Source organism: Terrapene carolina, unplaced genomic scaffold (assembly GCF_002925995.2).
Source record: "Terrapene carolina triunguis isolate 2854851 unplaced genomic scaffold, T_m_triunguis-2.0 Scaffold89, whole genome shotgun sequence".
NCBI classification, from domain to species: Eukaryota; Metazoa; Chordata; order Testudines; family Emydidae; genus Terrapene; species Terrapene triunguis.
The window spans coordinates 13,756,753-13,771,246 of record NW_020664440.1 but is presented as its reverse complement, the minus strand read 5'-3'; the positions used below and the strand labels follow the sequence as shown (position 1 = coordinate 13,771,246).

At 41.8% G+C, this 14,494-nt stretch overlaps 1 protein-coding gene across 3 annotated transcripts in view; it reads right to left on the bottom strand.

Moving 5' to 3' along the window:
- Positions 1–14,494, bottom strand: part of ITPR1 (inositol 1,4,5-trisphosphate receptor type 1) — a 244,452-nt gene that overhangs the window by 221,088 nt on the left and 8,870 nt on the right. For 2 of the 3 annotated variants that reach the window (XM_024196743.2, XM_024196818.2), the window contains exons 2-3: positions 3,849–3,956; positions 45–115 (exon numbers count right to left, since the gene is read on the bottom strand). In XM_024196743.2, the coding sequence (XP_024052511.1) occupies positions 45–115; positions 3,849–3,940 (163 nt within the window). In that variant the 5' untranslated portion in view covers positions 3,941–3,956. Of the gene's footprint in view, positions 1–44; positions 116–3,848; positions 3,957–14,494 lie in introns of those variants that run through there. The other variant, XM_026650249.2, reaches the window with a different exon arrangement.

Sequence of the window (14,494 nt, the reverse complement as noted above, 5' to 3'; positions counted from 1 at the left end):
AGGAGAGATTTGAAAGAGGATCGTAAGTAAACTTATAACCTTACCTCTGAATTTTTTGGGTGGGTTATTAAGATCACCTGCTTCCGGCTGCACAACACATCTATCGTCCACAAGGCTGCAAAGAAATGAGCAACTCAGGTAAGACGTTTTTGTTTGCAACTGCTACTTCCTAGGTACCAGACACAAAGTGGGTTGCTTTCAATACTCAATCCTGCTGGCCACTTCAACGGAGGACAGACAATTCCCAGAAACCAACTCATGCCAAATCTTTCTATGAAGCATGCAGCTAATTTGTTTGTGTTGTCCAGAACCACACTGCTGGACAGGCGGGACAATTATTAAGTTATCACTCCTGCTCAATGCATCTTCCTCATGTCCCCTCCTGGGGAAACACACAGACTGGTCCATATTCTAATTAGATGAGCAAAGGCTATACAGCAAATGTCACCTCTTGGACAGATACCACTATTTGAGAATATGTAATGAACCTGTCCCCATTAAAGGGCAGCAAACTAGGGAAAAAATGATGAATGCATCAGATCACATATTACCCCCAGTGAAGCCTCAGTGTCCAAAAAGCCAGGAACAAACTATATTAGCATAGGGAAAACACACTCCCGAAAGAGAGAGGAAGGCATAATTGATGCATCCTTGCTTACCAGTCATCAAAAGGTAAAGGTTTCACCTTGGAGCCAGATAGCCAAATATACATCACTGAAAAGAACCGCCGGGGTCAGGTCAAAATTGGCTTAATTATGGAGGAGTGGGGTTTTTTTGGTTTGTTTTTTAAATAGTCCAGTGAAGGTTGGTACCAACAGAAGATCAATCTAACCTCCTCCTGCTTTACCAGGAAGGGGGTAGAATTGGATAACTGCACCTGTAAGGCGTTCCATCAGAGAGTTCCAATAGAGAGCTTCTTCTCTGAGCGTGTACTGGCAAAGACATGGGGGCGTGTCTACTCCCAGGGAACGAAGGAAACAAGGTAAGTATATTGCTGTAACCTGTCAAGTCTTATGCCTTGGACATTTTTTAGACCATCTGGAACTATATTTTTGCTGAACACCTCTATTTTTCATATACAGTGAAAACGTCTCAGTAAACAAATATTTTAAAGTATCTAGTTTGACCTTCTCGGCTCAAATTAAGGCCTTTCCACTGACCTGTCAAAGAGGCTTTCAACATGTGCATAAAGCACAGTTCTCCCCAATGTCCTGAAGGTTTGGGACACTCCAGTCTCATATAGTAACAGCTGGGAAAGACAGCTTGAGATCTAGAATATGAGAACTGTTCTTTGCAGAGGCTGGTTACATGCAGGGAATGTCTTTGAGACAACAATTATGGAAAATCGTGACGTGCATAGAAAATTAATTGATTCAGAGGTGTTTACATGGACTTAAGAGAAGGTGAACTTCCTATCTATACTATGGTAGATTATCAAAATAAAGAAAATAATTTTCTAGTGTGTGTAACACACAAGATGAGATTTATATACATACTAAAATAGTAATTAGAATAATCAGAACACTGAATTTGGAAAATAGCAAAAAGGAAGTTCTGATTAAGCAGTGAAGACACGTCACAGGAATATTAAACAAGAACATCCTTCAAAGATAGATTTACTTGGATGGAACAGCATTAGGATTTATAACAGTATTTGTTTTCCATCCTTCATTAACTGTATGCATAAGCCATCACACACAGCATAACTTGGAGTTTTGATAGCCTGATATCATAACAACTGAGTACGATTACATTGATTTTTTTCCTGAGCTGCTTTAATTTTCTTCAGGTCAAACAGTAAGTGAACTATGGGACAAAGATAATTTGACTATGAAGGGATATTAAGATGCTAATGCATTTCATGTTTTACATAGCAATTGGGATTTCTATTTCAAATCTGGCTCAGAGTACACGTGACCATTTTACAGTACAATTACCTTAAAATATTGTGAATGAATTTGAAGCCATGGTGAAAAATAGCTGCCCTCAAAACCATAGCCAGTTGTTTATTGTGCACTGTATTTAATTAAAATGTACTGTCAAATCAACTTCCTGCTTTGTTTTTTTAAACTTTATTTACTCTTTGGGTTACCTTAACAATAGAATAGATAGTTAAATATATTTTTCAATTAACTTCACCAATGTTCAGCAAGTAGTATTTGGCCAGTTATACAGCTGGTCGAATGCTGCAAAGAGTATGAATCATATTTGAGGAGTACCTGGGAAATTTGTCAAATACATTCGCCAAATACTATTCGACCAACCCTACTTACTACATGCTTTGCTTTTATCATACCTTCTTTCCCTTCTGGCAGCATCCCATATTTTCTTCTTTTTCCTATAATAGATCATGGTGCTTCTTCAGTGCCTGCTTCTTTCTCTCCCACTAATTTCCCTTTCCCCCTTCAGTTGCATTCTCTACATCCTAGATTTTCCTAACTCCATTTTTCTGAGTCCCTCCCACTGCCGTATCTTCCTCCCCATAACGTATTTATCTTTTCTGTCTTTCAGTCATCTCCCTCCAAGAGATGATTCCATGCACCCACTCATCCCCATACCTACTCAGAAAGTTTAGCAGCTATTCCAGAACCCTAACAGTTCGAGGACTAAATCTACAAGTTTGTCTGGGGCAACATCCAGGGAAGATGCCAACCATCACTAGCTGCTGGAAAGTGGGGAGAGGGGATGCTGTCCCTTTCCCCTGCTCAGAAGCTTAATCTCTTACATACATCTGGACAGTAGGAACTGAATTAATTTGCAGCCACTATCACTGCCTCACCCACCCCCAGGTCCCAATGACTGCTGGAAGGGAGAAGCAGTGTGTCTCTCTAGCCCTCATCCCACCAACCTTCCCGACTGTTACTTTACCATGGCAACCAGGAAGCTGAATGAGCAGTAAACTGTCTACCAGTTACTCTGCCCTCCCTCAGCATTCTGACTGCTGTGAGGAGAAGGTATCTGCTGTTACCCCTCTCCCAGCCTTCACTGCTTTGTCTAGTGAATAGCTCCAGTGCCAGTCTCTGATGTGAAGAGCTGTCCCCAAGCAGCAGTAGAGTGAAATTAAACAGGTTTGTGTCATTTTTTAGACAAAGCTTAGATTCTCCTGGAGTTGACGACACTCACCAGGGGAAAGCTTCCTTGCCCTAGAAAAGTGGCTACCTAATGCTTGTTGATTAAGGAAGCAGCCTGGACTGGTTTCTGAGAAGACTCGCTGAATGGCTACTCTACCAGGAAACATGTAGTATGGCGTTTGTCAGGGTGGACAGGCCACCAAAGAAAGTGCACCAAGCAACAGAAGCAAGCAAGTCAGGGCTACCGCCCAGCAGCAAAAAAAGTAAATACCCTTGAGTTGGAGAAGCGTGATGTTGTTTACATGAGAAATCTTAGGCACGTCGGAAGAGGTAGGACCAGTCATTAGTGGTAAGTACTGGTACAGATGCGATTTGACCTACTCTTTTCTTTTAAAATGTCTAAGCTGCCTTCCATTCTCCATCAGCAGATTATGCCAAGGGGCCTGCTCCTTCCCAAGCAAGAAGCACACTTCCTTCCTCACATCCCTCTCCCCGTAACTTAACCGTGGCAAGCTGTTTGCCCATCCCATGGTAAAACCATACTATTTCCATTCCTATCCCCTCCGTCCTCTCAAGTGATAGCTTTCTATCTGCTATATTGCTTTGGGCGATTTTCAAAACATGACAAGTCTTTACAGAAGACTCCCCCAACTTATTCCATTATTTATGGGTGCAGGAAACACCCATATCCATTAGACTCAGGACTACTAGCTCAGCCTTGTCGGTCTTCTGCACAGCTAAGGACATCTTTCAATGGAAGAGAACAGCTTCCCTTACCCCAAGGTGCTGATAAATCCATTCGTTGAGCCCTCTGCATATAGAGAGCAAATGTCTCCAATATGAAGGAAGCTTGACATCTTGTCAGACATTTCCGGCTTGTTGGCCCTAGGAAAAAAAGAGAGGGAAAAGGAGTGTTAGTGTATTTACTAGGTAGAAGAATTCCCTGAGTAACAGCCTCATAGACAACAAGCCAAAAAACTAACAAAAAAATTCCAAAGAGTGAACACTTGATGCAATTCCAAGAAAGTGCTGACTTTAAAGTGATAAAAGCATTAAAAAAAAAAAAAAAAAACCACATGAGTCTAGTCACCATCTGGCCAGCTGAACAACTCTTTGATCTGGAGATTGATGTATTGGAGACAGGAAGTTTGGACTGTAGTTTCTACAGTTAGAAGAGTATTTCCCAGCCCATGTTGCAGTGAAAACTTAGATAGGTACCTCAGGGCAAAGACAACTTGAGCTCCACAGTGTCCCATTCAGTGATTTTTGTTTACCCAGTTTATCATACAGATGTTCACTTAAAAGATTCCATTCCAGGCACATTCTCATCAGGTGGAGAATGGGGTTAAAGAAAAGGAAGAAAGGAGCAGATCCCCTTAATTTAAGGCATTTTACTTACAGTATTGTTCTAAACCAGGAAAGATTTCTCTCTGTAAGCCAGTTGTGCTAGTTCCAGATCAGACTTAGTGCATTCAGGAGCAATTTGAAAGTGCCCTGGGATATAATGAAATGATGGTCACAGGAATTTTAATGTAAAAGTATTAGCATGGTTTATAAGTATTTTTGTCAGCTCCATCACTATATGAAGTAGCTACCATCTTAACAGAAATACAATGTTAATGAAGACATGTGGGAAACGTTATTGTAGATAGCAACAGAGGGTCCTGTGGCACCTTTAAGACTAACAGAAGTATTGGGAGCATAAGCTTTCGTGGGTAAGAACCTCACTTCTTCAGATGCAAGTAATGGAAATCTCCAGAGGCAGGTATAAATCAGTATGGAGATAACGAGGTTAGTTCAATCAGGGAGGGTGAGGTGCTCTGCTAGCAGTAGAGGTGTGAACACCAAGGGAGGAGAAACTGCTTCTGTAGTTGGATAGCCATTCACAGTCTTTGTTTAATCCTGATCTGATGGTGTCAAATTTGCAAATGAACTGGAGCTCAGCAGTTTCTCTTTGGAGTCTGGTCCTGAAGTTTTTTTGCTGTAAGATGGCTACCTTAACATCTGCTATTGTGTGGCCAGGGAGGTTGAAGTGTTCTCCTACAGGTTTTTGTATATTGCCATTCCTGATATCTGACTTGTGTCCATTTATCCTCTTGCGTAGTGACTGTCCAGTTTGGCCAATGTACATAGCAGAGGGGCATTGCTGGCACATGATGGCATATATAACATTGGTGGACGTGCAGGTGAATGAGCCGGTGATGTTGTAGCCGATCTGGTTAGGTCCTGTGATAGTGCTGCTGGTGTAGATATGTGGGCAGAGTTGGCATCGAGGTTTGTTGCATGGGTTGGTTCCTGAGTTAGAGTTGTTGTGGTGCGGTGCGTGGTTGCTGGTGAGAATATGCTTAAGGTTGGCGGGTTGTCTGTGGGCGAGGACTGGCCTGCCTCCCAAGGTCTGTGAAAGTGAGGGATCATTGTCCAGGATGGGTTGTAGATCACTGATGATGCGTTGGAGAGGTTTAAGCTGAGGGCTGTAGGTGATGGCCAGTGGAGTTCTGTTGGTTTCTTTTTTGGGCATGTCTTGTAGCAGGAGGCTTCTGGGTACACGTCTGGCTCTTTTGATTTGTTCCTTTATTTCCTTGTGTGGGTATCGTAGTTTTGAGAATGCTTGGTGAAGATCTTGTAGGTGTTGGTCTCTGTCTGAAGGGTTGGAGCAGATGCGGTTGTACCTCAGTGCTTGGCTGTAGACGATGGATCGTGTGGTGTGTCCGGGGTGGAAGCTGGAGGCATGAAGGTAGGCATAGCGGTCGGTGGGTTTTCGGTATAGGGTGGTGTTAACGTGGCCATTGCTTATTTGTACTGTGGTGTCCAGGAAGTGGACCTCCCGTGTAGATTGGTCCAGGCTAAGGTTGATGGTGGGGTGGAAGCTGTTGAAATCATGGTGGAATTCTTCCAGGGTCTCCTTCCCATGGGTCCAGATGATGAAGATGTCATCAATGTAGCGTAGGTAGAGAAGGGGAGTGAGTGGACGAGAGCTGAGGAAGCGTTGTTCCAGGTCAGCCATAAAGATGTTGGCATATTGTGGGGCCATACGGGTGCCCATAGCGGTGCCACTGGTCTGGAGGTATATATTGTCACCAAATTTGAAATAATTGTGCGTAAGGATAAAGTCACAGAGCTCAGCAATAAGTTGTGCTGTGTCATCATCAGGGATACTGTTCCTGACAGCTTGTATTCCATCTGTGTGTGGGATGTTTGTGTAGAGAGCCTCTACATCCATGGTGGGTGGCTAGGATGGTGTTTTCTGGGAGGTCACCAATGCATTGTAGTTTTCTCAGGAAATCTGTGGTGTCACGGAGATAGCTGGGAGTGCTGGTGGCGTAGGATCTGAGTAGGGAGTCCACATATCCAGACAGTCCTTCAGTGAGAGTGCCAATGCCCAAGATGATGGGGCGTCCAGGATTTCCAGGTTTGTGGATCTTGGGTAGTAGATAGAATAACCCCGGTCGGGGCTCTAAGGGTATGTTGATTTGTTCCTGTGTTAGTGTAGGGAGTGTCCTGAGTAGATGGTGCAGTTTCTTAGTGTATTCCTCAGTGGGATCTGAGGAAAGTGGCCTGTAGAATTTGGTATTGGAGAGTTGTCTGGCAGCCTCCTTCTGGTAGTCAGACCTGTTCATGATGACAACAGCACCTCCTTTATCAGCCTCTTTGATAATAATGTCAGGGTGGTTTCTGAGGCAGTGGATGGCATTGCGTTCTGCACGACTTAGGTTATGAGGCAAGCGATGTTGTTTTTCCACAATTTCTGCCTGTGCACGTCGGCGGAAGCATTCTATGTATAGGTCCAGACTGTCATTTCGACCCTCAGGAGGAGTCCATGTGGAGTTCTTCTTCCTGTGTTGTTGGTGGGAGGGCATCTGTGTAGATGTTTGGCAGCAGATTCTCCATGCAACAACCTAAAGATTCCAGTTGTGGTTTTCCAGGAGTCTAAGTGATTAAACAGACTTTAAAATATACACTTAACATGGAAGTCAACCCCCTATGAAATGAAATTCAATTCTGTGCAAAAGTGCCAAAACAATCATAATCATGTTTAAGAGACAGTCACTCAGTGTTGCTGACTCTCACCATTTTAATCCCAAGTCTCAGATAACTGGTGTTTTCTTCTTAAAGCCCAGGCTCCTGGATTCATGCCATTATGTGAGAGTCTGAGCTGTTACTTTCAAAAATGAAGGCACATTTCTATCCCTCATGGCATAGGTGCTGGAAGGTGCAGGAGATGCTGCCGCACTCCCTATTTTGAAGTGGTTTCCATCCTATACAGGGTTTACAGTTTGGTTCAATGGCCCTCGGCACCCCCACTATACAAATTGTTCCAGCATCCCTGCCTCACAGTCACAGAAAAGAGTTTCAAAGTTCAAAAACCAGAAGGCAAATAAAAAGAATTCTGAATTTAATATTTGTTCAGATCTCATGAATTTTAGCCAGCCTGACAGTTGTTGGGTGGTGCCTGACTCATGGTTTTTCAACAGTTGGGTCACTCTTGGATTAGTACCCTGAATGACAGATTTCAGAAAGAAGGTAGTAACACAGCTCTGCTGATTTATATGCCCTTGGAACCTGATCCTGCACTCTTGAACGCATAATGGAGCTGTGCCAAAGTAAGGTGCTCAGGGTTGAGCCCTTAGTTTTAAGAGGACAAATAAAAATACTCCCAACCCTCGCTAACCGGCAATATTGTTCTTGAGAACTGACATGTAAGCGTCACAGTAAAGTGGTCCTCCATCAGGAGGGAGAATTAAATAGCAGGAAATTACACTTATTACAGAGCACAGCCTTGACATTGTGAGTGGGATAAGCATTCCCATTTCATTGAACATTAACTTGTTTACTGCCAGAGGTAGGGTTCAAGCGTATTAAGCAAAGTCTGGGCTCAGCAAGCACAGAGTTAGGAACATTTGTGGAGGGAGGGGGATTAGCAACTGCTAGGCATAATATGAATCTAGACTGCGTTTTGTCTCCTAAAACAACTATCCCTTTACCATGCTCCAAACCAAGGTTCTTGTGCCTTGAAGATACATTGTGATTTGCAGAATTAAAAATTCCAAGTCAAGCACAGCTAATATCAAGGGGCCAAGTTCATAACTGACGTAAATTGTTCAACTCCTCGGAAGCCAATAAAGCTATGCCTGCTTATGGCAGCAGTGTGCTGGCTAAAGGCTCCTTCATCAACATTAACTCATACAGCCACAGTGTATACCTGATGCATAGTCCATTCTTGTTTCTCTTCGCAGAAGTGGAGCTTAATATTTTGAGGTTTTAAAACATATGCCCGAAAACATATATGATATGCAGAGTGGTTGAGTGAGCTTCAGTAGAAATATTATCTTTCCCTTTTCCTTGGTTGGATTTCAACTGCACACTTCAGCATTATGACAAGATTTCCAGATCTGGGTTTCTGAAGTCAGGCTCCCCAGTCCCTATGTAGGCATACACACATACACCCGGGCACGTACAATGAGGACCACTTTAAATTTACTGAGCAAAACACTGAAGTCAGCGGGAGCTGCAGATACTCAGCACTACTGGGGGGGCGGGGGGAATCCGGCCACGTATTTCAGTCCTTAAATATGGATTTAGTAGCCTGACTTTATGTAGTCAGGGTTGAAAAAAACATAGCCTTACTGTATTGTAGCTTTTGAGTATACACACACACTAAAATTTTCAGTTATAAAAAAACAAAACAAAACAAAAAAAAAAAACCAACACATGTCCAGAGAAGGATGGACTTGGGTAGCAGGAACTGGATAACACAGGACGTGAACTACTGTTCCCACAGCAGTGCACTAGTTATCTCCCCAGGGAAGAGGCCTTTAAGATCATTTTACTTTAGAAAAGGCATCAAATGTTCATCACAGCTGTACGCTGGAGAATGTAGAGGTCAAAACTACTGACTTCCAATAGAGACGGCAAGAATGTCTTTCTCGGGCATCCAGAATATGAAAAATTGAAATCCCAGATGCTCTGTCCAAAGCCAGGCTTAAGAACAGGACTGTAACTTTCAAACATACCTCTGGTATTATTCAGTCTTCCATATCAAAGAGTTTACATGTTTAAGGAAACTCAAATTTAACCAGATTTACCCTTGACAAAAGTAATTTATAACCCTGGAGAGGATTCAGGGAGTCTCTATTATGAATAGACCTTTATCATCTGTCACTTCACTGAAGCTTTCATGAACTTTGCATACTAAATAACAAGGTCTTCACACCAGCCCAAATTTAACAGTGCAGGATCAGACCCTCCCTATCACTAAGGGGGAGAAGGTAGAAGCTGATGAAATTGAACACTGTCTACTTATGTTACACTCTTGTATAACTAAGGACTACCAAACAACGTGTATGACATTGAACTCAAACATGTGCTCACAATTTCTTAGATTGGACAGTACTCAGGAACATGCTGAACTGGCAGGTGGAATGATGGACTAAATTATCCAACAAGACTTCCAATATCTAAGATTTACAGGTAATGAGAAAAATTACTGAGTGAGTTTAGTTTGCTTCCAGCTAGTTAGTTTCCTGATCTGACAGAGGCTTATGAACACCTACAAAAAACAAGCATCTCCTGACTGATTAGGTATTTGTTTTTCAACAAGGCTGAAAATGATTAGCTACCAGGAAATGAGCTCCCTCCCCCCCCACCCCCCCACCTTGCATCAAGGAGCCCAAACTTATATTTGGATTCACTGGACATAGGGCTTGTCAATTAAAAAAAAAAAAAAAAGCCCTGAAGCTCTTGGTCTGTTGTTTTGAATCAAGTCTTTGGTATTCAGTTGTATTTTACTTATGTTGGGGTATTTTGGGTCAAAACATAAAGCCAAGATTTCCAAAGCACAGATAGGAACTTTGGGTGTCCAACTTAAAGGGGCCTTGATTTTCAGAAAGCGATGAGCACCCACCCTCTGAGTAAAGCCTCTTTAAACTGTCTCAAATCAGGCACCCAGAAGTTGTGGCACTTAATCAATAATTGCTTTTGGAAGTCTTGGCCCAGATTCATGTCACGCTTAGGCCACACTGACTAACAGGAAGGTTTCCCTCTTGTGGCCAACATGTCCAATGTCTCAGGTGTCCTGTCTCCAGGTCCCCAAGAAAACCCTTCCTCATCACATATAAACGGAATAGTTCAAGATGCATACTAGACATCATAAAATACGATGTTTGTACAGTTCTATAAGGGGGGAAGGAACTCCTGCACACATGAACAGTAACTAGTTTCTATGGTTAAAAGTATAAATGCTTTTCAATTCAAAAAGCAATTAGGCTACTGTAAACAGAACAACTGCTTGGCAATTTGTTTATTTTAGATATGCAAGTGCCAACTGAGTAATTAACTAATACTGTACACAAAAACTAGTAAAAAACAAAACAAAAACAAAAATCTTCTCCTGAGAACAAGTAGAATCAGAGTCTTTTAACAGTGATCCTCCTGCCCCACCACCACCCCCCAAAATTCTGGATAAGAGAAAAGAAAAGAAAAAAAAAAGTTACCTGAAGACATCAGAAAAAGAACATGGCAGGCGCCAGGTCATGAAACACTGTATTCCTCCCCGTGTTTAAGCTGAAGATTAAAACAAAGATTCTTTCTGGGTGCAGCTACTGGATTTCAATAATGAAACCCCATCATAAGGAGATACCAGCAGTTTGGCAGTTATAACATTCAGAGCCCTGAGCTATGTTGAAAGCACCAAAAGCCCAGAAGGAGCAAACATGATAATAAGGTACAAACAAAAATCCCATTTCCTCTGAACCTGCATTGACAGGCTTAACTCAAGATGGAAGCAACAACTGCAGCATCAATATGGAACTTAAAAAATAAACACACTCTTTTCCTCCTAATCATAAGCATCTGATTTAGAGATAAATATTATATTTGGACTGGGAGAAAGGAAGTTTTAAAGACGAACTTTCCAATTTTTAAAAGTTAGGCATGAAACATGGACACGGACTGTTAAGTAGAATATTTTTTTCGACACACACATCCTTAAAAATATTAAAAGGTTAAACTTTTTTTCCAAAAGAATTCCTTAGCAACATTTGACTTAGGCCATGTCTACACTAGAACTTACTTTGGCAAAACTTTTTCCCCTCAGGAGTGTGGGGAAAAAAACGAAACAAAAAACAACAACAAACACACCCTCTGGCCAACATAGCTACTGCTGCTCATTGAGCTGTTTTTATTATGCTGACAGGAGAGCTCTCTCCCGTGGGCATAGAGTGTTCACGTAGCTGCGTTTACAGCGGCACAAGTGTAGTCATGACCTTAAATGTTATTAAAGTTATCAATTCAATTCAAGATTTGGACCTAAAAACTTTAAATAGGTTTTATTTGAAATGTATATTGTTCATTAGGCAAGAATTAAGTTTCACTCTCTCTGAGAAGTTGCCTTGAAATAATTAAATGCAAAAACCTGTTTCAGCCTCATGAGAATTCCAAAGCACTGGTTTGCAGGTCATTTTGCAGTTCTATAGCATTATTGTTCTAAGGTAATGGACTTGAAAATACCAGTTAGCTGAATCCAGACAGTGAATTAATCTGTACAGGAACTCCCTGTTCTCCTGGAAGTTTCAGTTTGCCCTTCTACCTGTCCCCTATAGGGTACATAGCTGAACATCAGCCTGTAATGCAAGGTGTAGGACCGTGGAACAGAGTGTGCTACATTCTTACTGAGCACTGGGATAGTTACGGGACTGAACCTTCATTTGTCAAAAAACAGGCTCTTAACAGTGGCGGAAAACTTCCTTGCAATTATTTGTCCAAACTTTTATCATCAAAGAGATACATGGAGCACTTTCAACTGCTTATGCAAATATTGCCGATTACCTTGTGCATTCTGTCACTATAGCCTGGCCTTTCTATACAAAGCTTAGAAGCACTGTAAAATTCAGACATAGAAATGGTCATCCTGAACACAAGGTTCTGCAAACAGGGTTAAACATTTAACTCTTGCATTGCCAATATCACCTCTATAACCTTGTGCAACTAAAGGATGAAGCTCCGCCATGATCCCACTGGCTTCAATGAGAGGTCTCATATGAAGGAGGACTGGATCTAAACATAGGATTCAAAGCAAATCATAGCCCCTTGACCTCAAAAGACTGTAGCAAATGTAGTATAAATCCGATACTTTGTAATTCAAGCTCTGCATGTTAAGAGGCTTTCACCCATCTTCCTATGCAAGTGCAATTCCTAACAACAATTGAACTAGAACAAACAATACAGTGTGTGGGGCCAAAATGACAAGTATCTGCTACCTTAACAAGATGTCGGTTTAAAAAAAAAAATTAAGAAAAGGAGAGAGCAAATGATTTAGAAGCATTTGTACCATTTAATTATTCTGATTTTCACTCCTGTTTAGAAGACTCAGTTGTAAAAGTGATGGAGCCATCAAACTAATAGTGAAAATTTGCTTTCCTTGAATAATAAGAAGCGTCTGGGCCGGTGGTTTGCCATCCTCCTCCTCTAACAATGTAACACCGAAGGGCATTTCACAGTATTTTACAGATCCCTAATCTCAAATGTTTACCTTGCGTAGTATTTTAAATACTTGAACCTACATCTAAAAATCCTTTTCATAAAATAAATAAAATCAAATAAGCCTCTTTGGTGGTGGTTTTATTTCCAGAAATTGGGTTGGCTAGGGTGGGGGGGAGGGGAGAGAAAAAACACAGGAGTCCTAATCTTTGAAAGGAGACAGTTCCAGCAATGTTTGTTTTGAGCTAAAAAGCTACTTGCTGCGCCTTGCATGCCAGTGATCCTTTCATTTCGCTATTATGATAATTGAGCAATAGAGAGCACATCGAAAGTAAAAAGAAATTGGCAATTTTAGTTGCATCATTGCTGAAATAGGGGAAGCACTTCACTGAGCGTTTTTGCTGTCTTTTTCACTACTTACACAGTTTAACTAGATAAGATTAGAGTCCTAAACTATACTTAACTGCGTAGACTTTATTCCATTAGACAGGCCAAGTAATCTGGAGTGGAAGTTCATGTTTTACCTTAGTTTCTGATGGAAGAAAGTTTGAGTTTCCATTGGGGAAAAGAAAGGCAAAGTGAAAAATAGCTATAGCATTAAAATCACCCAACATCTAAAGGATGGATCATTGTCTGTGCCCAGAATCCTATAACTTTGCAATGATGAGGCTATAACTTGGACCAAAGCAGCACCCAGGGCCTGATGCAAAGCCCAAAGTCAAAAGGAGTCTGTTGACCTCTGTGATATCACCTTTGGATGAGTCCCCAACATTCTGAATCAGTCCCTACGGCACATCTAGCTTTTCTGAAATGGACACTGAGACCTGACGTTTCTCATCTTTGTTCTGAAAAGGTTGGTTCCTTCGCTCCCTCCCTGGGGCTGTGAGGAAGAGATTAGTAAGAATTCCATTCTGCATTGAAAACAGCTAAGGAAAGGAGGGGTAAGGAAGAGGAGGGAGTGCTTATTCACCAGGTTTTTTTTGTTTTTGTTTTTTAAATTAACGACTCTTTTGGGGGGGGGGGTTGCAGAAATCAAAAAAAAAAAAAAAAAAAAAAAGTGTTTCATTTATAAGTTCCAGGTCTGGCACATGTGAAAACATTTTGTTCTTAAAGTTCAAAGATGCTTCCCACACGTATGCATTCTACATGGAAAGATTAAATGTGCAGAGCTCACGGTAACACAGTGTAAGCTGATACCTCTTGACTGTCAAAATCATTTCCATGCATTGAGCAGCCATCCATAGCACTCAAAGTCCACATTAGAGTAAATGTTTGCACTAGCTCAAATACAAGCTCTCTTGGTAATATACGCAAAGCTGGCAGCATAGGGATCCAACATACCTGCAGGGTTAGGTCCTGCCACTGTCTCTTACACACTTTCAAAGGGCATTAGAAGGGGCTAAGAAGTACTGTCAGCTTTTCCGATAAGGCTTTGTACTGCAGAATCAGACATGTAGATATTTGAGTGATTACACATTAAAGGGTATCAACACCGGATAACTAACTATCTAGTGTATGATTTCATCTTCCGCCTACTGCAATCATCTCTGTCCAGGAGTCTGCTGATTGCAGAACAATTGCCATTTGGCAAGGCAGCTTGTGAGAAAGAGACAACACAGTGCACCTTCAGTAGTCACTTTTTTCTCCCCTTATTATTTGCACCGAAGTAGGAGACTGTCCTGAAAAACTTGCAATCTAACCCGGCAAGACAGAGGATGTGAAGGGAAACAAAGGCACAGAGAAGGGATATGACTTGCTCAAGGTCACACAGCAGGTCGGTGTCAGAGCCAAGATTAAAAAGCCAGGTCTCCTGACTCCCAGCCCAGTGCCCTGAGCTCTAGATCACACTGCTCGACTTCTTTCATTAAGATAAAAGAGTGTCCTTGAGGGCTTGTCTACACCACTCAGCTTTTAGCGACAAGGCTGTGTCGTCGCTAAAAGTCAGCGGG